This window comes from Trachurus trachurus (genome assembly GCF_905171665.1).
Source record: "Trachurus trachurus genome assembly, chromosome: 2".
Classification (NCBI taxonomy): domain Eukaryota; kingdom Metazoa; phylum Chordata; class Actinopteri; order Carangiformes; family Carangidae; genus Trachurus; species Trachurus trachurus.
The window spans coordinates 14925181-14948029 of NC_139914.1; the positions used below are offsets into that span (position 1 = coordinate 14925181).

At 41.6% G+C, this 22849-nt stretch overlaps 1 protein-coding gene across 1 annotated transcript; it reads left to right on the forward strand.

Moving 5' to 3' along the window:
* Window positions 1-4142: 4142 nt before the first annotated feature.
* Window positions 4143-22041, forward strand: LOC310999035 (transmembrane protein 47-like; the record flags this gene model as incomplete). The annotated part of the gene is made up of 3 exons (XM_083989337.1): window positions 4143-4371; window positions 17899-18039; window positions 21863-22041. 3 exons carry the CDS (start codon window positions 4143-4145, stop codon window positions 22039-22041), a joined length of 549 nt encoding a protein of 182 aa, XP_083845463.1.
* Between the last annotated feature and the right edge of the window lie 808 nt (window positions 22042-22849).

The following is a 22849-nucleotide window of genomic DNA, read 5'->3' on the forward strand; positions in this document are numbered from 1 at the left end:
TTTCAAGGCATTTTAGATTTAGTCTTAGTTTTAGTCTTTCGGACTAAAATGTTTATTACACACTAAAAAATGTTGGGTTATCTCTGTAACCCAATTTCTGAGTTATTGGTGTTGAGTTAAAATTTTGGGTTATTTTTCCAGAGTGTAACCCATTTTCAGGGTTATAGGGCTATGGATTTAACCCAATTCCTGGGTTGTGTAAGTAATTGGGTTATTTTTCAGTGAGTAACCCATTTGTTGGGTTAAGGGTTGGGTAGTTCTGTGACTTAACCGGCCGGTTCATTTGAAAAATGCTGTCTGTGCACTACAACATTGGGTTATTTTTAACCCAACTATTGGGTCGAGCAAGTGCTTTACACACTTTATACACCTTATTAGTCTCAGGGTCGGTATAGGCTGAGTTGAGTTTGAAAAGGAAGGCCCAATGCCCCGGTTGGCATCACACCACTCGGCCACTTGGGTGTCTTGGTGGATACAGAGTACCAGGACAATTACAATTAACATTTAAGTGGAGTGAGTGCAGACATATTTTGCATCCACCAGGACTGTCCCTTTTCATTGATCCTGTTAGTGACTTTCATGGACAGGATCTCAAGTTGCACCCAGTTCTGTTGGCATCATGACCTCTGGTTTGCACTGAGACAATTTGCAGTTGAATGTGAAGGGACTGACTGAGAGTCAGCATCTCCAGGTCCATGGTTGTGTGCTAGGAAAATCTTGGATTGTTCCCTTTCAGTTGGGAGCAAGCTGCTGCCTATATTATTTAATGTCTTGTCTTGCAGATTGATGAGGTGGCTTCTATCATCTGGCCCATTCAGGGACTCTGGATGTAGGCTACAGAAATCGCCACATTTACATCAATAAATAAATTATTTAGCCCAGTGGTTCTCAAACTTTTTTACATCAATTGACACAAATTAGACCACGGACCCCCATTGGACAAAATTTTGAAGCAAACACCAGAAATACACAAATATTTGTTCTGAAACTGAATATAACGTTGTGTTTTTTTGCATTCATTTTTGGAAATACTGTAGAGACATTTCTGGAAAAAAAAAAAGTGGTAAGATTTCTTTAATAAAAAAAACAAGTTTAACATTTTCTAGAAAAAAGTGGAAAAAATTTGGTAAAAATTTCTAGAATAAATAAATCAATAAATAAAAATAATTTCTCAAAAAAAAAAAAGGTAAAAAATTCTAGGAAAAAGTGGTAACCATTGATTTAGCCGATAATGAACCGATCGGTCTACATTTAATTTAATAAATAAAGAATACAACAGAGGAAGATTCGGTGAGACGTGCTTGTTTTTTCGGGCAAGTCCGCGGCGCAACACTCCACAAACTGCTTTTCTCCGGTGTTGAGTCAGACCCGGTTCTATAGCCCGGTTATCCTCCCCCGGGATGACGACGCAGGTTGGACCGGCTGCTAACACAGACGACTCTGCACTTCCAAACAGGAGTCGTTTGGATAAACTGACCACAGACTGGGGATCTAAACAGTTAAAAAAAATATTTAAACTTTATAAAGTGACACACAAACAGTTTTTAGCTACTTTACCGTCGTCGCTGTCGGCCACTGATATCACTCTCCTGCGCCGCTTGGGATTGCCAATTCATTTTGATTTATGGAACACTTTTTGCAGGGCGAACATGAAAACGAAAAAGCATTTCTCTGTTTGATTTTTCTTTTTAATTACGTCATAAAATGAGCAACCTAAAGAAGAAAATGAAAATGCAGTTTGGATGATTTCTTATTAGTTTTATTTATGCAGCTATGACCTTGAAATTAAAAAGCCTTTCATTTTAATTTTCAAATCTGACATTTCAAATTGAATTTTCGTACCTTTTTGCTGGAGGATGTTTTGAAAATTAAATCTTAAATGTCCTTTTCTTTATTATTTTTGATTAAGTCAGAAAATGAAGAAGAAAATGAAAATGCAGTTTGAGTTTGATTATTCATTTTATTTATGAGTCAAAAAATGTGGCTATAATTGGAAAATGAAAAAACATTCTGTTAATCCATTTGAATTTGAATTCTGAGACACATTTGCTTCGATACCTGAAAGGCATTTTGGTTCTGTTGCCTTCTTTTCTTGTCTCCAACTTTGAGACTCGCAAGCAATGATGCCAAACTTTTCCTATGTCAGAATACTGCAAATTCCTTAACATTTTCCCTTAGCGAAGGACCTTTAAAGGGATAGTAGCATTTTTTTTAAGTGTGGTTGTATGATCTCCAAATAGTCCCTAAGTACTTTAATTGCAGTAGAAGACTCTCTGCACTCCTCCCGTTAGCAACGCCAGCCCATAATAGCCCTGCCCAGAGATTTACAACATACAGTGTTGTGAACAGACCCAAAGAAACGGCCTATTTTCACGGCCTAAAAGAGGTTTTACCTGAAAATAATACACAGTTCCATTGTTCACTATAATATAATTTTTTCCAGCCCTTCAAAGTGCAGGAAAAACACAGTTTTTATTTGGACCGAACCAACTCACGTATCCCTCCGCCCAGGGTTAGCGCCCGCCGATCAGCAGTTGGTTCGGTCCAAATAAAAACTGTGTTTTTCCTGAACTTTGAAGGGCTGGAAAAAATTATATTATAGTGAACAATGGAACTGTGTATTTTTTTTTCAGGTAAAACCTCTTTTAGGCCGTGAAAATAGGCCGTTTCTTTGGGTCTGTTCACAACACTGTATGTTGTAAATCTCTGGGCAGGGCTATTATGGGCTGGCGTTGCTAACGGGAGGAGTGCAGAGAGTCTTCTACTGCAATTAAAGTACTTAGGGGCTATTTGGAGATCATACAACCACACTTTAAAAAAAATGCTACTATCCCTTTAAAGATGAGCTATGGGAAGTTTCAAACCCTCAATGTCAGACTGATGTGTACAAACTAAACTGACCCATCAGGTCAAATATATAAAAGACACAACAATACATGGCCCATCCTGCCTATGAGGACAGAAGAGAGTGGTGCTGCTGCTGCTCATCATCCTCATCTCCCACTGAAACAACGGCATGTTTCTTTGAAGTGAAATCTAATTATTGCTGCAGCACTTCTCTGCAAATGCCTCAAGTGTGTGTGTGTGTGTGTGTGTGTGTGTGTGTGTGTGTGTGCGTGCATGTACACCTATCAACCCTCCCGCTGGTGAACATGACAGAGGAGATCAGCGCTGCTTTCATCCTCTCCCCCTTTTCACTGCTTCCAAACTGAGCTCTGACACATAAGAAGTCATCCTATAGGTATTGTTATATATCACATACTGGTAACTACAGCTAGTCATACTAGCATATCAGCTAACCCAGGTATGTTGGTGAATGATGAGCTAGCATTGTTTGTAGCGTTTGCTTAAAGAGATAGTTCAACATTTTGGCAAATTGGCCCATTGCCATAATCCTTATAGTCATAGCAGTAGGTTCGTTACCTTTAATTGTCGGTGCAAGCTGTTTTTAGAACGGTGGAGCAGAGCCGTGAGCTGCTCAGAGCTACGCTACGGAGGCTCATTATGGGATTTCTTGGTTTCCCTCATCAAACTCATCAAATACACAATTCAAAATTCAATTTGAAATGTCAAATGCATTAGCAAGGTCATAGCTGCATTATTTGACTCATAAATGAAACTAATATGAATGAAATGAATGAATGAAAATGTGTTATTTTATTTTTTTTATTCTAATAAGAAATAATCCAAACTGCATTTTCATTTTCTTAACTTAATTGAAAAGAAAACCCAAACAGAGAAATGCTTTTTAGTTTTCATGCTCACCCTGCAAAATGTTCTCAGCATCGTTCCGCTTATTATTGTACTTTTGGCTTGTAAGTTATAAATAGCATATATATATATATTAAGGGAAATAACAGGTATAAGGACATATCATCCGCCCAGTTGGGTGGGGTTTCTCTCTCTTTAGGACCCTGTAGCACCTGCTGATTCCTGCGAACCTGTGACGTCACCGCTGTAAACGGTGGAGATCTCCTCGTGCCTACGGGCGGGGCATCCGTCCGCGCGCCACCAGAGTGGAGAGGAGAGGAGAGGAGGGGGGGGACCAGCGGCTGCTCCATCAGCTTCACTTCAGCTGAGACTTCACCGCATGAGGACGGACACACACACACACACACACTGTCTGTCAGCCTCCTCGCGCCATGTCCTCTGCTGTCCCCGAGACGGACGAGGCGGCGCGCGCCTCCCCGCTGACGCCGCTGAAGCTGGTCGGGCTCGTGTGCGTCTTCCTCGCGCTCTGCCTGGACGTGGGCGCCGTGATGAGTCCCGCGTGGGTGACGGCCGACGACCAGTACTACCTGTCCCTGTGGGAGTCCTGCTGGAAGCCCGCGAGCACGGAGGGCTGGCAGTGCAGCAGCACGCTGCGCTCAGGTAAACAAAAGAGCTGTTGTTGTTTACCTCACCGCTGCGCTCAGGTAAACAAAAGAGCTGTTGTTGTTTACCTCACCGCTGCGCTCAGGTAAACAGCTGCTCTGCGAAGTCTTCTCATAGAATGTGTCATATCATTTTAAGAAAGATGCAGAAAAAAAGAAGAAATGAAAGTGAAACTAAATGAAAATACAGTCAGTTGCCCTGAGATGCATTTAGTTTATATTATATATTACAGACTGACAGGGCCGTTGCTAGGAATTCTGGCCCCCTGAAAGAATACTGAAGTGGGCCCCTTCCCCCTGACTTTTCCACTTTTTTTCTTAGACTACGTATGTATCATCATTTTTTATTTATATTAAGCCTACTTTGTTTTGATGCTAATGCAGCATTACTATGAGTATTCAGGTGACTGTGGTGGGTGGTCGGATCGTCGGGGGGGGGGTTGTTGCAATCGGACCGTATAAGTTTCACTTTTACCGCACACTGCTGTCATGCATGCGCGCTTCTCCGTGTGTGTGTGTGTGTGTGTGTGTGATAGAGGGAGAGAGAATGCCAATACGGAGCAGCGTTATGTGGAGATGAACGGAACGAGTTTGCATTGCCGGAAAAAAAAGAAAAGGAAAAAAAAGAAAAATCTATTCGTGGCGGAATAAATGCATGTGTGGGGAAACACTGGTATTAGTCAGGGTCCAGAGCCGTTGTATAGGGGAGAAAGGTGATGATAACTCTAGGGGCCCAGCGCCCAGTGGGGCCCAAAAAAAACCCCAGTAGTCTAATCTTTGTATGACTGATTTATTCTGCATAAGACCCTGACTAAGAATATTTGTCTTATTTCTTGTCCAAATGTCTCATTTCTAGTCAAAACTAATCTCTTTCCACTTAAAATAAGACTCATCACCTAAAAATTAACTTGTTTTTAGATAATTTTCACTTAAATTCACAATAAATATAAAAATCTGCCAGTGAAAGTAAGTTTTTTGTGCTTGTAATAAGGAAGAAAAACTTGTTCCATTATCAGATTTTTTCTACTTATTCCAAGTGAAAATCTGCTTGAAAGAAGTAAAAAGTGTCTAAAAACAAGCTGCTTTTAATATGATGAGTCTTATTTTAAGTAGAATGAGATTTGTTTTGACTAGAAATGACATTTTGACTAGAAATAAGACAAATATTCTTGCTAAGATACTTGAGTTTTTGCAGTGTAATGCTGCATTAGCATCAAAACAAAGAAGGCTAAATAAAAAACGATAATACATACGTAGTCTAAGAAAAAAAACTGGAAAAGTTAGGGGGAGGGGCCCAATTTAGTATTCTTTAAGGGGGCCCAGAATTCCTAGCAACGGCCCTGTCAGGGTCTAAGCAGAATAAATCAGTCATACATAGATTAGACTACTAGGTTTTTTTTATGGGCCCCACTGGGCGCTGGGCCCCTAGAGTTATCACCACCTTTCTCCCCTATATACGGCCCTGCTGGTTACAGATATGCAGAATCATAGTGATCAGTCACCATGCAAAGCTGCCACCACCTTCAGTGTAAAAGCATGTTCACCGTCCTAATGCTTTACAATTCTGTATGGACTCATTTGTTATGTGTCATTTTTGATTCCCCCAACACACACACACACACACACACACACACACACACACACACACACACACACACACACACACACACACACACACACACACACTTCTTTTGTTGTCTCTTTATCTTGGATGTTGCATTGGTTTCAGTTTAAATGAGATTATTTGACACATCTGTGTGGCTGTGTAGCAATCCATCTGTCTCATATTTGACCAGTCTGTGCTCATGTGTCTGCGGGACATGAGTGTGTGTGTGTGTGTGTGTGTGTGTGTGTGTGTGTGTGTGTGTGTGTGTGTGTGGGTCTGTGTGTGTGTGTGTGTGTGGGTCTGTGCCAATAAGAGGCGACCACCACGTTGTGCAGACCTATTTCTGGACGGTCTCCTCTGAAGCCAGCTGAATATTTCATGTCACACTCTGATTTTTCTGTTGTTGCATGTCTGCACCTTCTCTCCCAGGGCCCAGGAACACACACACACACACACACACACACACACACACACACACACACACACACACACACACACACACACACACACACACACACACACACACACACACACACACACACACACACACTAATGCTGGCACACTTTGCAACCACAACTTTCGGTTCTTCCTTTCTCCCGGTGCTGCCAGGACTCTCTGCAGTAATTAGATGTCTTTCTTGGTGCATCAGCTTGGAAGTGTGTGAGCTTTTCCGATGCACACACATTGATCTTACAAACTAAATCACTCCCTGTTTGTTGCTTTTTCCAGAGACAAACTAAAAGAAGCAGTTTCTGTTCAACTGGCTCGTCCTTTTCCATTATTGCAACAATTTGCTAGTTGTTGTAATGTGAAACTGAATCAATTTCTTGCTAAATCTAGAGCGTGCAGGTTGTTTTAACCTAATGAGCCACCATACTGCTAAAAATATTGATTAGGGAAAGATCGATACCTAGGGTTGCAAAAGGGTGGAAAATTTCCAGTAAATTTCCGGAATATTTCCAGAAACTTTCCACGGGAAGTTAAACTGGGGAATATAGAAATATTCCAAATTGGAAACTCTCCTTGGGAATTATGGGAATTAACTGGAAATTGGGGGTAATTTAAACAAACTGTATCATATCCAAACATGAATGCAAATATTTTGTTTTGTCATAAGAAGACATCCATGCAAAAATAATACAATTAAAAAACATTTCAACTGAATTTAATAATTTAATTCTTGTATGAACAATCAATTATTTTACTGACATGATGAATGTTGAGTAAAATAGTACTACATTTCGGATTTATTCCCGTTTATTCCTATATATTCCCATAAATTCCCATGGAAAGTTTCCAACTTTGAAAATTCCTGGAATTTTGCAACCCTATCGATTCCCAAACAGGGTTTTTTCTTTTCTTTTCTTATCTTTATTTTTATTTTTTTTGTTATACGTGCCTCGACGTCTTGGTCCCACCAACTGTGATATTTTGTACAGTTTTGTTAAATAGTCCAACTAGCATGTTTCTAGAAGCATACAGTATATTCAATTTAACTCATGGGTGCATTTAGGCTTCATGAATTCTGCAGTATGTCAGGAAGAAACAATGCATACAAAACAATAGTTTAGTTTAGTGGGTTTATTTTGGTCTTGTAAAAACAAGTACAATAGACAAATATAAAAGACAGATACAAAACAAAACAAAAACATTTTTACTAAGTTTTAGCTAATGCTAACCATATTTTCCTTTTTATATATATTTACAGTAGGCCTATGTAGTTTTACCTAGACTTATTAGGGATGCACATGATTAACCGTTAACCAATCGATTACAATTACAATTTTTTTTGTAAAATAACAAACTAAAACGTGACGTCAACCAACTGCCTGAGGATCTCAGCACAACAGTACAGGAGTTATCGTTTGCCTCGTTAGCAGGTAACATTAGGCTTAATGAGCTTCTATCAAATCACTGCTCGTGCTCATTCAGTTGTTTAACAGCCGAGCAGAAGAAAATTGAATGAGACAGTGGGTGTTGCACATTAACACACAGTGTAGGGGATGTCAGTGTTCTCTTAAACTACTTTTCCTGAACCGCAGTGGAACTAGAAGAAGGTCAGGTCTTGAGTGTCTTACCAAAAGCCTGTCATTTCTGCTGAAACCATTCAAGAACCTCTACAAATGACACCTGCAAGCCACCCTACTTTCTTTTTGTCTTTACTCTTTCTTTGCTTCGTAGTCTCTCCTTTTCTTTCCTCTGTCAACAGCAAACCAAGTCTGTTCCATCTTGCTTCAAATGGAACAACAAGGAATTGTGAAAAACAAAAAAAATGTTCCATTTCTACCAACAGCTTTGTCATTCATCTGACCTTGAGAGAATATGTGTTTGCTGTCTGAGATACGGATGATGCTGCACTAGAGATGCTTTTTGAATGGGATATGAAGAACGTGGCTCATTCTGACAGTTCCTGGCATCCAGCAAAAGGAGGAAAGCAAGAGTTACTATTTGCACATGCTAGCAGATAATGCCAATTTAAAGGGATACGCCAATATTTCTTTTTCGTGTCTTGCCTCACTCCCGAGTCCATGACCAGCAGATAGACACCATCCTTTCCACTGTGCGTGCAGTAACAAGGGAGATAGAGCCGTATCGCCTGTAATTAGCTTAGCTCAAACACTGGAAGTGTATGGGTAGTGTTAGCCTGCCTCCACCTAAAGTCATCAGAGAAACTCTTCAGCAACTCTAAACGGACCGATCTTGGTCTCAGAGCTACAAAACTCTCCGGTAAGGCATCTTGAGCGGTCAAATGCCGCTAACGGGACCAGATCGGTCAAAACGGAGGGTTCAAGCAAGACGGTTTATTTTGGTTCAAGCTAGCTACATCGAGGGTAGGTTAGCTTCCTATTTCAAAGTAAAAGCACAAATTCTATCGTCATGGTTTTCTGTATGTAAAGGGCAACGGGTGTTTTATTTTGTGAAAGTAACCGGAAGTGCGTTGGTCACAACAGCTAGCTTGAGTAGCGCCGAATTCGTCCGAACAAAATAGTAAACAGCTGGTATTTAGACAAATTAACGACACACTGCTGATCTAAACGGCTACTTTCTCACCTAAACATGTTTGAAATGTGGATAAAGTGATATATTTACAGAGTTTAGAGCTAAAATGAAATCAGCTTCTGACTGCTGATTTCTGCTCGGGTAGGAGGCAGGCTAACACTACCCATACACTTCCAGTGTTTGAGCTAAGCTAATTACGGCGATACGGCTCTATCTCCCTTGTAACTGCTCGCACAGTGGAAAGGATGGTGTCTATCTGCTGGTCATGGACTCGGGAGTGAGGCAAGACACGAAAACATTTTTTTGGCGTATCCCTTTAAAGAGGAGCTATGCAGGATTTTTAGCTCAACTATACTACATTTTAATTTTAATTTAACAGCTTTGGAATAATTGGAGATGGTTTAAAGTTCAAATATTTATATTCCTTCAGTTACAAAACACTTGAGTTGGTTTCAGTGTAGTAACCAATGTTGCATGCATAGTAGGCCTACTGTTCATGCATTAAAGAATAAATGCCAATTTTGTGGCGAGATTGGATTTGAAGACCATGTTGTGGTCTGTTCTGACCCACATCCACCAGTCTTTGTTGTCACAGATTTGAGAACATCCATCACTGAAGACCTAAAAACCTCCATAACTGCTCACTCCCCTTCTCATCTTTCTCTATCAGTCTATCGATCCACGCCTCGCTTTTACTCGCCTGGCCTGAATGAATTGTCCTTTTCTCAGTCCTCCATCCTCCTTCCATTTTTTTCATCTCGTCTTTGTTTATTTGTCATTCTCTTTCTTCCTCTCTTCCCTGTGGGCTCCATTGTTACATTTATGCTAATCATTTTACCTTTGTGATTTCGCCCTCTCCATCTTCATCTCTTCTTTCCAAAACCTCTTCCCCCTTTCCTTCTTCCCCCTCTTCTCCTTCTCCAATCACCCCCTTCTTTTCCTTCTCCTTTCATGACTCCATCTCTCCTCTCAGCGAGCCCCCCCGAGACGCCCGTTCTATTTGTAGCAGCTGAACAAGGAATGGGAAATGATGTGGCATTCAGTTCTGTAAGCAGACAGACAGACAGGGGAATAGGAAAAGGAACCTACAGCTTCCCCAAAACACACATGGACACACACATACACACACATTGAGGACATGTGCGTGTACACAAACATACATAATCTATTTAGTTCATGCAAATTGTGGCTTCTTCAAAGCACTTATGTTATCACAGCGGCAGCATGCTGTCTTTAAAAGAAGGAAATTCTAAATTATGTATGGGTATAAATGCACAAAATTGTATTTGATTCTATTCCAATACATTTTTTGTCAGATTCAGTGAATTCAGTGAACTCCTTAGGGCATACAGCTGTTCATCTGTTCTTTTTGTGTCTCAACACAGTCCTGCCTCTTTTAAGCCAGGTATTTCAAGGAAAAAAAACACACATTAGTAGCCTACACTGCTGTTCAACCAAAATCGCACTGAGCTGCACTTTTCCACTGAGGGTGTCTTCTCGGAGCTAAGCTCAATAAATTTTAAAACCGCTGTCAAGTCGCTGACCAAACCATCGCAGCTGTGGTTCTGACATTACAGGAGGAGACGTTGACTATTATTCATTTTTACCCGTCTGCATGGCAGCGTGCAGCTCACTGTGAGAATCACTCTGAGAATCTGTGTTTGTGCTCTATCCACCACTTTATTTTCCCATGATCCATTGCGTTACACCACAACGGAAGTCGGTTTTATCTCTGATTTTAGTAGCATTCTAGCGAGCGGCTAACTGGTAGCGTTAGCGGCTAGCTGGTAGCGTTAGCCACCGGTGTAGGTACCAAATGTGGGGGCTCCGGGCTGCCAAAACCGTTTTGACTAAATCTGATGTTTGTTAAAGCAGAAGTAAGTGGTCCGGTCGTTTTCGCTAATGCTGCGTTCCAGGCAGGCTTTTGAAATCGTAAATTACAGCTTCAAGTCACGACTTACGACTTTGTAGCGTTCCAGGCAACCCACTCGTGTTTTTCCGACCTGTTTTACCGGTGAAAGTCACTATAACGGCCACTCGTAACTTCTGACCCGTGAACTCGTACCAGATGGAACTGGTACCACTTCACAGGTCGGAAAAATACGAGTTTCCTTGAATGCACCATAACAGTCCTTGTCGCTACGTCACCACATTCACGGCGTTCCTTGGCTGCACACACAGCCCTGCATGCCGTTCTCTCTCCTCATTGGATAAAAACTGTAGGATACGATAAATGTTTTCTCTTCGGCTCAGAGCAGAGCAGAGTGACTGACAGACCCGTGTTTCAGTCCAAACACTCTATGTAAGTGATTGCTGTCGGAAGATATAACTATTTAAGACTTATATTAACACAAATATATCACTCACTTCTGCTTTAAGTCTAGAAAACGAATTATTGAACAAACATTACTATTTCTGTGTGCACGTTTTTGTAATTAGTCATGGTTATCGTAGTTGTTAGCTTAGCTGCTGCTGACAGCTAACAGCAGCAGCTAAGCTAACAGCAGGACGTCAGCTGTTAAAACCCTCCCGTTGTCGGACACGACATGAAACTACTCCAGTTAGCTCAGTCATGTTGGAACTAGGATATCCACTGGAAAAAATAGTTTTTTCGTGGACCGTTTAAGACACTGCTAACGGCTAACAGCTAACGGTTAGCCCAGTTAATCTTTCTGGTGGAAACACCTTACCTGTCGCAAAAAGTAGATTTTATACCCAGAGGCGGTTCAGACCTCCATGGGGCCCTGGGCAAAATTCTGCTAAGGGGCCCACTAGGGTTGAAAAATTCTTTCAAAGCTAGCGGTTGTGACCAACGCACTTCCGGTTACTTTGACAAAATAAAACACCCGTTGCCCTTTACATACAGAAAACCATGACGATAGAATTTGTGCTTTTACTTTGAAATAGGAAGCTAACCTACCCTCGATGTAGCTAGCTTGAACCAAAATAAAGCGTCTTTGCTTGAACCCTCCGTTTTGACCGATCTGGTCCCGTTAGCGGCATTTGACCACTCAAGATGCCTTACCGGAGAGTTTTGTAGCTCTGAGATGAAGATCGGTCCGTTTAGAGTTGCTGAAGAGTTTCTCTGATGACTTTAGGTGGAGGCAGGCTAACACTACCCATACACTTCCAGTGTTTGAGCTAAGCTAATTACGGGCGATACGGCTCTATCTCCCTTGTTACTGCACGCACAGTAGAAAGGATGGTGTCTATCTGCTGGTCATGGACTCGGGAGTGAGGCAAGACACGGGAAAAAAAAATGTTGGTGTATCCCTTTAAATACCTGAGCCCCAGGTTACAGCATAGCAACACCCAACAATAATTCAATTCAGATGATCAAGGTAATCTAGCATCTAGGATACTGTAAGACATTTACCTTGTCTTGCCACTGAATATTAATGTCTCTTCTCGTGTAGTCTAATTACATATTGCTGTGGTAGGCCAACACTGTAACTGTAGTAACACAACCTCTCGCCTGCCTCATAAGAGTCACTGACTTTGACAGTGTTACTACTTAGTCTCGTGGTTGAAGTGGTAAAGTAACTTTATAAGTTCTGTACTGGATACAAACACCCAGAGCACTGGAGCAGCAGATCAGTGTGGCAGCTCGGAGCCGCTTTAATGTGAGTGCAATGTAGTAATCCTCTCACATGGCAAACAGTCACATTACAGTGAGAGGCATTCGCTCTGTTCCAGTGAAAAAGAGAAGTTGTCCACAGAGCGCCACAATATGTATCTGTATGTGGGAAACAACAATATATGTGAGGCAGTGAATGGATGACATGCTATATTAGGTAAATGTTATTGATATCCCAATTCAGATGGGAAGAAATAACAGAAAATGTTCTGGAATTGGAAGAGAAAGGGTGTTTATATATTATACATTATATTATACAGTAGGCTACAATACAACTTTTTGATAAAATCATTCATTTTGCTGATTATTTTCAGACAATGGCAGAACACAACTAAAATTTTAATGTAAATTGAGTGAAATAAGTATTGAAACCATTTGAGATATGTTAGATTGTATATGAATCTCATGCAGTAGACTATTTAACGATGGATTTTATCACATTTACTGCTTCATTTGACTTTTCTCAGCCACACACGGTTCAGATTTTCTGTCCGTCTTTTCAGTCTTATACGCTACTTTAACTTACAGAGTGAAGTAACAAATAAATCGGTGACATGGAAAAAGAATAAAAAGTAAAAATCCTGCAACAATGATCCAAAAATTTTGAATTTCCAAGTATTTAAATGTGTAATTTGAACATATTCATCACCACAGAGCTTTGTCTTCACCTGCCACCTCAATCTGCCTCAGGGATTTTTTTTGGGGGCAACTCTCATGGGGGAATCTATCTGATTTGCCTCAGTGCGGTTGTGTTTAAAGCTGACTTCAAGTGAATTTCAAAGTTTTCTCCCTAAGGACTTCACCAAAAAAAGCCGAAGCAAACATATGCACATGAGCGGATCACTAAAAATAGGAATTGAGTTTTTACCAGGAAACATTTGAATGGATGTTTGTGTGGGAAACGGCCTCGGGTGTCACCTTCCTCATCAGCAGCATCATTCAAACTGAAAAACAGTTTCCTCGGTACAAGATTATCTTTTTATTCATCTCTTCTCTCCTCTTTCTGTCACTCTCTACCGTCTTCTCCCTCATCTTTAATTTCCTGCCATTTTCCCTGCCTATCGCTATCCACCTCTGCATCTCATCTTTCAACCCTATCTCCCTCCCTCTGCCTCAACATCTCTCCTCTTCCCTTATCTCTCACTTCCACCATCAATCTTTCATGAGCGTTTTACCACAGTGGAGCAGGAAATTTAGGCGTTGCCTGCATTTAGACCACACGCATATCTGTAAAATGAAAAATTGAATTCCCTTAAATAGCTCTGCAGTATACTGTGTTATCTGTGCGCTGGCACCGACAGCTACGTTTCTCTGTCAGATGAGGCTCATTGATGTTTTATCTTGAACTTGCAGTTTGAAGTTCATCCCATAAAAGCTACTATACCGTATATCCTCAAGGAGTTCAGCTGATTGTTTATATTTTGTAATACACAGTGGCAAGACAAAGCAACTGAAGCCTTTGGGATTATGTATTAATTTGTCTTTACAAGTTACAATTATGAACGTATGTTCTTCTGTTTACATTACACATACAATATAAAAACAATTGTAGTCAGTCACATGGTTTTCTGTTACGTTTTTAATTCAATTAATACATTCTTTGTTACAACTCACCATAATATAATAATATATAACTGCTCACATGGAAAGAATCTATATGAGGATATACGTATGTGCGTATATGAAACCTATATGCAGTTTACATATAGGTGCATATATATGTAAATATGTAGGTGCATATATATGTGAATATATAGATGAATAGGGCCCCAGCCCTGTAAAATGACCCTTTAGTTCCTGCAGTGGAAACAGGGCTTTACAATGTGTTGCTTGTACACCGGTGTTTGCTGGGGTATATGTGATTGATCAGTATGTTTTGCTTTCTGTTACACCCCCCCAGTGTTTCTCCCCCACTTGCCCCGGCCCGGCCCCCCACTTGCCCCGGCCCCCACTTCTGTGTCAAGTCCTAATGTTTCCAGCTCACGTCCAAACCCATGCCATCTTCTCATTACCTTTGTTTGCATCTGTGCTGCATTTGAACTCTCACTTTATACGTGAGCATGTAGGTCCCTCAATGGATGTGTGTGTGCATGCATGCATATGTGCGATATACACACTAAAAACAGTTGGGTTAAAAAATAACCCAATTTGAACCCAACTGCTGGTTCAAATAAGGACAAACCCCTTTTTTGGGTTATTTTAACCCAACGGGTTGGGTTAATGTTTTTGACCCAACTTTTGGGTTGAATATTCAACCCAAGAGTTGGGTTATGCTAACTACAACATTGGGTTATTTTTAACCAAACTATCGGGTCGAGCAAGTGCTTTATACACGACCCAATAGTTGAGTTAAAATAACCCAACGTTGTAGTGCGCAGACAGCATTTTTCAAATGAACCAGCCAGTTAAAGGGATAGTTCACCCAAAATTCAAATCTCACTCATTATCTACTCACCCTCATGTCGACTAAGAGCTGTGATAATTTTCAGAGTCCTCTGTTCCTTCTCTAAGTTACGGGGGGGTCCGCACAGCAGAATTTGTCCATATAATGGTTGTCAATGGATACCAACTTTCTTCGTAACAAAAAGACACACCAAAAAACATCCAAATACCTCCTTACTGCTCGTCTGTAATGTCCCTCTTGTATTGAAGCCCCGACATGAGAAATTGTTCCGCCGGTCAGTGCACTGACACAGGAAGAGCAGTGAACTGAGACACTGGGAGCTTCCGCTACAAACAAGACAAGACTTATTTAATTTTTTTCGGAACAATGTCTCATGTCGGGGCTTCAATACAAGAGGGACATTACAGACAAGCAGCATGGAGGTATTTGGATGTTTTTTGGAATTACCCAACCCAACCCAACAAATGGGTTACTCACTGAAAAATAACCCAATTACTTGCACAACCCAGGAATTGGGTTAAATTCATAGCCCTATAACCCTGAAAATGGGTTACACTCTGGAAAAATAACCCAAAAATTTAACTCAACACCAATAACTCAGAAATTGGGTTACAGAGATAACCCAGCATTTTTTAGTGTGTATATAATATATTGGGACAGGTTTTTGATTGGATGCCAGCAAAGCTTTTTAGCCGAGGCTTTTTGTCAGCTCAGGTACACGGCCCAGTCCTAAGTGCTTTCTCTCTTCATTACTTTCACTCAGCACCGCTCCGTCCCCAGCCCCATCACACCCTCCGCACCTCCTTTTTTCCCTCCTCCTCTTCCTCCTCTCCCTCCTCTCCACACTGCCCTCTCTCTGTCCTTGTAACATTATGCCACTCGCATGTGTCTTCTCTTTTATCAGCCTTCACCCTCGCTTGTCGCCTCGTTGCCTTCATCTCACTTTAACTTGTCACTTCCTTTGTTCCTCCATTCCCTTTGTTTTGTTTTTTTAGTTTTTCCATACCTTCATTTGTTCCCCCTTTGGTCTCTACTCTTTCTTTTTTGCCCTTTATTCGTTCACCTTCACCTTCTTTTCCTCCCCTCCCCACCGGTCTTACACCGCCTCTTGCCTCTCCCCGTCTTCCATCATTCCTCACTCACTCCATTCTCCCTCCCTCAATCCGTTCTTTTATTGCCTTTATCTTATTCATGCCCCTTTTCTTAACTTAAGCCATCCATCTTACCTTTTCCTCGTTTATTCATCCCATCCTCCGTCACTCATCCTCTTCCTCCCTCCATCCTTTCCTGTGAGTCCTATTATTTTCCCCTCTTTCATTCACAACTGTCATCCATCTTTAGTTCCCTTCCTCCCCTCTGTCCCTCGCTGTTTCCTGAAGTACATCTTTTGATTTCCTCCTCATCCCCCTCTTTTCTATCCAACTTTGTCTTCTTTTTTTCTTTATTTCCTTTATTCCATTGCTTTCGTCTTTTTTCCTTTTTCATCTTCATCTCTTCCTCTTCCATTCACCTTTTATCATTTTCTGCATCATCTTACATCTTTCTATTCCACTCATCTTCCCTCTACATCTCCATCCTCCTTCTCTCTTTTATTCCAAATCCCAGTCTTTTTTTCCCCTGTCCATGTACCTGTGCTCTCCCTCTCCCTCCACCTTCCTAACCTATTTCCTTATTTCCTGTCACCACTCACACATCCTTCTGTCCTCTTTCTGCCTTAGATCATCATACTTAAAGGATCATTTCTGTTTTTTACAACCTGGACCTTATTTCTAGCATAAAATAAGATCATTTTACTCCCCCAGATAACTTTGGTGTCATTTGGAGTCGTTTTGATGAAATTAGCCCCAGTGGAGAGGCGCGTATCCGTATAATGCGAGAGCAAGGGGCATGCAATGCAACCTCTAAATAACACATTATCTGCAGAGAAACTCCTTCATTTCACCAAGATTTAGTTCTGATAGGCTAGTGCTATTCCCCTCTGAGTCCGGGGTTAGCTGTTATCAACATCCGGGGTCTGTAGGTTGACCTACTGACCTCTGACCTGGATGATGTCATCTCCGACCGCTGCCCGGCGCAGCTAACTTGCTACCGCTAATGCTACGGTTGGTTTCTGCGTGTTTCTGACTTGTCAGAACAAAATGAGCAGCTGGATGAAGTTCAGCTTCCACAGGCTTCCTCTCCTCAACCTGGACTCACTAAAGCTCCGGCTAGTTGAGATAAAAATGGACCCGAATGCCGAAGCAGAATGATTATTATCAGAATGAGCCGCGCGGCGCTCAGAGATGACATCATCCAGGTGAGAGGTCAGCAGGTCAACCTACAGACCCCGGATGTTGATAACAGCTAACCCCGGACTCAGAGGGGAATAGCACTAGCCTATCAGAACTAAATATTGGTGAAATGAAGGAGTTTCTCTGCAGATAATGTGTTATTTAGAGGCTGCATTGCGCTGCCCCGTGTTCTCGCATTATACAGATATACGCGCCGCTCCACTGGAGCTAATTTCGTCAAAACAACTCCAAATGACACCAAAGTTATCTGGGTGAGTAAATGATCGTATTTTATGCTAGAAATAAGGTCCAGGTTGTAAAAAACGAAAATGATCCTTTAATGAAGGTAAAGGCAGTGATATATATATAACATGTGTCTTGTGGCTCTGTCTCTCCTCCCAGGCCACCCTCGAGATCTCGTGCATTTCATTTTTAGCTCTGGTATGCATTTGCTTTATTGCATTTTTTCAAGAATCTTCATTGTTGTGCAGCTGTTTCCTAAACGTTGCATTCAGGTCACTTATTGTCCGTCCATGTCTAACTATAACACCTTTTTTTGTCCAACTTCCCTCATCCTCCCTCCCTCCCTCCTTCCTTCTTCTCCCAGACTGGCAGGTTGCTACGCTGGCCCTGTTGCTAGGGGGCGGGGCCCTGGTGTTGATGTCATTCCTGGTCGCTCTGGTTGCGGTGTGCATCGGCACAAGACGGCGATTTTACACACCCGTTGCTTTCATGCTCTTCGCTGCAGGTCAGTGCACACACACACACACACACACACACACACACACACACACACACACACACACACACACACACACACACACACACATGCAGGGTTGAAGGCCACTCATTATGCATTAAAATACTCATACTTAACGTCACACACACACAGATAAAATTACTTAATTAGCCAATTTAGACAAGTTAACTGGAAGGTTGCAGGATAATCACACTGGAAACTGACATGCATTCAAATGTCTGCACTCACACACTCTCTCTCCCTCCAACTCATTTAGAAAAAGTCTTATTTTTAATGATTCGGGCCCAGCAGGGTTGCTGCAGGCGCCATCATGCCTGTCTGTTTCATTTCATGAGTCAGCCCCAATCAAATTCTCCATTCTCACTTCTTGGAATAATCTTAATATTTTCATTTTCTTGGATGCGTGTTTAGTTTTTGCACAGCTGTAGCCTATGTGTTTAGTTTGAAACCTCTTTTCATACCTCTTTTCCACCAAAAAGAACCTGGTGCTAGTGCCAATGCTTAAAGGGATACGCCAACATTTTTTTTTCGTGTCTTGCCTCACTCCCGAGTCCATGACCAGCAGATAGACACCATCCTTTCTACTGTGCGTGCAGTAACAAGGGAGATAGAGCCGTATCGCCCGTAGGGGAGAGTGGGGTAAGTTGAGCCACTTTTTGTATTCAGGATCACTACATCAAGACAATTATAGTTTTGTTGCTAACTAACACATCTGCATATATTTCAGGATGTTTTGCATCCCTACAAATTAACAGAATGAGTGTAAATATAACTGTTTTTAAAATATAGCATGTTCAAAAAAAGTGGTCTTGTGACTCAACTTACCCCATGAATGTGGTAATTGAATGGGGTAAGTTGACCATAGGAGTGGGGTAAATTGATCAACCCCCCCTTCTTTCCTTCCATCCATCTCCTACCTCCCCCTTTACTTAATATTTCATCTGTCCAGGTTACAGGTGAACACAAACTGCAGGGACTTCCTGCTGAGCCACCAACTCACTGAGGTTTGGGGAGTTTTGCAGTTACGTGGCATCTTGGGAAGAATCCCAGAGATTTTTCTTTGAAAGTAAAGTTTGGCCTCACTATAAACAACTTTTATAAAACTGAAGTAAAAAAAAAAAAAAAAAAGGAGTTGTATTCAATAAAAGATTGTGAGTGTGAAGTAAAATTCCCACTGGTTCTCAATACTGTTATGTTTCTTTAAAGTCTTTGAATTCATATATTCTGTCTAATATGGCTGTCAGTTAGAAAATATTGGATTTCAATAGTTTAAAGTATAAAATGTAAAGAAATCAGGGCTGATGTCACACAAAGATGACAGATGACATTTGATCCTAAACATATAAACAGAAGGCAGAAATGGAGCAGAAAACTGGAAACATTAAAACATAAATCTCTCCCAATTCCTAAAATTACTTTGGTCATGACACAGCAATTTTTCATGTCCCCGTAGCTGCTCATTCATAGTCACATCAGGTACATCCCATAAGTGTACATTAGCCAGGAAGAGTGACGGAAATATATTTTGCCAAACAAGTCCTCATGCTAGAGAGGTCAAAGTTGTTAAAAAATAAAATGAAAGTTTGAAAAATAGAGTTAAAGAAGTTAAAATGGGAAAATACCAATGTTATCTTGTAAGGCTGATATCATAATAAAGAGTTTGCACTACAGATAACAAATCAAACCAAAATGTGCCTTCATTAAAGCAGATATCAGTGGAATGTTTTTGTTAATATAAGTCCTAAATAGTCCTATTTTCCGTCAGCAATCACTTACATGAAGTATTTCAGCCTAAACACGAGTCTCTCCGTCACTCTGCTCTGCTGTAACCCGAGGAGAAAATTTTCCTTGTGGGATACAAGTGTTATCCAATGAGGAGAGAGAACGGCATGAAGGGCTGTGTGTGCAGCCAAGGGATGCGCGTGAATGTGGTGACGTAGCACGAGGACCAATTGATGCCTGACAAGGGCGGGGGCTGCTAACTCATGGTGCGTTCAAAGAAACTCGTACTTTGTGTTTTTCCTTCCTGTGAAGTCATACCAGTTCGATCTGGTACGAGTTCACGGGTCGGAAGTTACGAGTGGCCGTTATAGGGAACTTTCACAGACAACAGGATGGTAAAAACACGAGCTACGGGTTACCTGGAACGCTACCAAGTCGTAGTTGTGACTTGAAGCTGTAACTTACGGTTTCAAAAGCCTGCCTTGAACGCAGCATTAGCCGAAACGGCCGTGAAGCTGATATCTGCTTTAATCATCATCACTCACCAAAAGTGGTGAAACAGGGATCTTGAATCTATGAATTCTTAGCATACAAACAAACGAACAATAAAACACTATCTGACAGTTTTCTGGGTGGACTATAAAAGGAACTCTCAGTGAATGATAGATCACACACACACTTGTCAGCAACCAAACACATCTTTCAAGGCTTGTTTTTCCTGACTATCCCTGTTTGCGCGTTTCTGGAGATTATGCATTCTGTGTGGTTTTTGTTTTTCGTGCCCGAGTTTGTTTATTATGGTCCCGCAAGAAAAATTCCCTTTGAAGAGATAATGATTGATGTGTTCTCCTTTATTGTGCTGCCATCCATCTCTCCCTTTTCCTCTTTAAACATTTACCTTTTTACCCCTCCCCCACGCTTTCCCCTCGAATCCGGCCAATTTGAACCTTTAGTCCAACTTTGATTCTTCTGTTGTCTCATTCCTCCTTCTTCTAGCATTACCTTTTCCAAACCATGATTCCCTCTCCTCTCTGGTCAGCTGTAATTTCTTATAAAAATGTGCTTAAAGAGTTAAATGACCCCCTAAGGGCATGTAGCTCCCATGCAGAATCCCATATACCTTCTTGTTAGGAGGCTACAGTGCAAATCATTGCTCTACCAACTGAACTAGAGGCTATGCAAGGTTGCACATTTCTTTGGCATGCTCAAATTCCTAATGTTGACTTATTATTACTCCACATATCCAGGGTTGGGTCATGGTGGCAGAGGGTTAAGCAGCAGATTTCAGATGTCCCTCACCTTAGCAAGGCTTTCCAGCTCCTCTGTGAGGACCCCAACATAGTCTCAGGTCAGAAGAGATAATTCCTCCAGCAACTTCTGGCATATCCCACATGGATGTACCCTTAAAGGGATAGTTCAACATTTTTGGCAAATTGGCCCATTGCCATAATCCCTATAGTCATAGCAGGAGGTTCGTCACCTTTAATTGTCGGTGCAAGCTGTTTTTAGAACGGCGGAGCAGAGCCGTGAGCTGCTCAGAGCTACGCTACGGAGGCTCATTATGGGATTTCTTGGTTTCCCTCATCAAACTCATCAAATACACAATCCAACAACTCCACAACGCTCTGGTGGACAAGTTGTGACCTGCACATTCACCACGCTATGAGATAATAACACAACGTTACCACACAGAGTTGTTTTAGAGGGAAATACAGAGACTGATGATGAAAAACTGTCCCTGAAGGCAACGCGCATCAGTGGTTTTGCATGAATTTACCTCGAAAACAACTCCAGAGTTTTGCACCAGGCATTAAACGGTGAACGCTAGAGGTCATGTTCTGATGAATCTCCCAAACTGGAATAATTCCTCACCTTGGCTGTGCCTTGAGATCCTTTCTATGAATACCACAAACAAGATTGGGGACAAGGGACAACCTTGTAGAGTCCAACATTCACTGCCATAGCTTATTCTTAACCATTACTCACCATGTTATTGTAGCAGCGCTAACGCTTGCTAATTAGCACCCGATACAATAACAAGACAGCTAAGCTCAACCTGAAGTTAACCATTTAACTGTGTCTCTTCCAGTTGTCCTCCAGGCCTGCAGCTTGGTCCTCTACCCCATCAAGTTCATCGAGAGCATCAACCTGAGAATCTATCACGAGTTCAACTGGGGATACGGTCTGGCCTGGGGCGGGACCATCTTCTCTTTTGGTGGGGGAATCCTGTACTGCCTCAACCCCAAGAACTATGAGGAATACTACTAGGTTCGACTCCGCCTGGAAGCCTGACAGCTGCATGTCAGGAGGGGTATCGAGGGGTGATGGTGGGGTTTTAAGGGGCTTTGGGGGCTCAATTCCCAAGAACTATAAGGAGTACTTACCAATGGATTTGAGCCAAAAACTGTATCACAGTTGTGATGAAGCTGACAACCAGGAGATTTCTTTTCCTGCTTCAAAAAACTGACCTGGCAGACCATAATGGGAAGGTGTCGGGGATGGTCCGGGATCTTGGGGTCCAAGACTTGTTTCATACGCTGGCAGCCACCTTGCTTATGAACAACATTGCAAGGAACAACAGTCGGCCTATTGACTCTGTTACTTAGGAAACAGGAAGTCAGACTGGGAGGCTTATACATGTTTACACATGCATGCACATGCAACAAGGAACGTGCATCTTCACCTGTAATCTTCAAATGCTCATGCCGGAGAACTTCAGAAATCTAACCCACAGCCTCTTTCTTCATCACTGTATCATCATCATCATCATCAGTAGTCCTTGAGGGTTGTCCTCTGATCCTTTTCCACGTCCTTGTCAAAGTTTGAGAGTTCCAGACGATATGTGACCTGATCCATCAAAATGAGTCAGTGACCCAAAGTTGAGATTTTGGTATCAATGGAAAGATTAGAAAATAAGCTTTAAAATGATACCCTAGTCAGAGTCATACATTTGATGGTTTTCGAGATGTGGCCATTTGAATTACGATCTCCTACTCTCTTATTCCGTTCTAAAACCTGAGAAAATAGCAGTTAAAGTTTTGCCGGTGACTCTGGCATCTGTTCCTGTACCACGTGA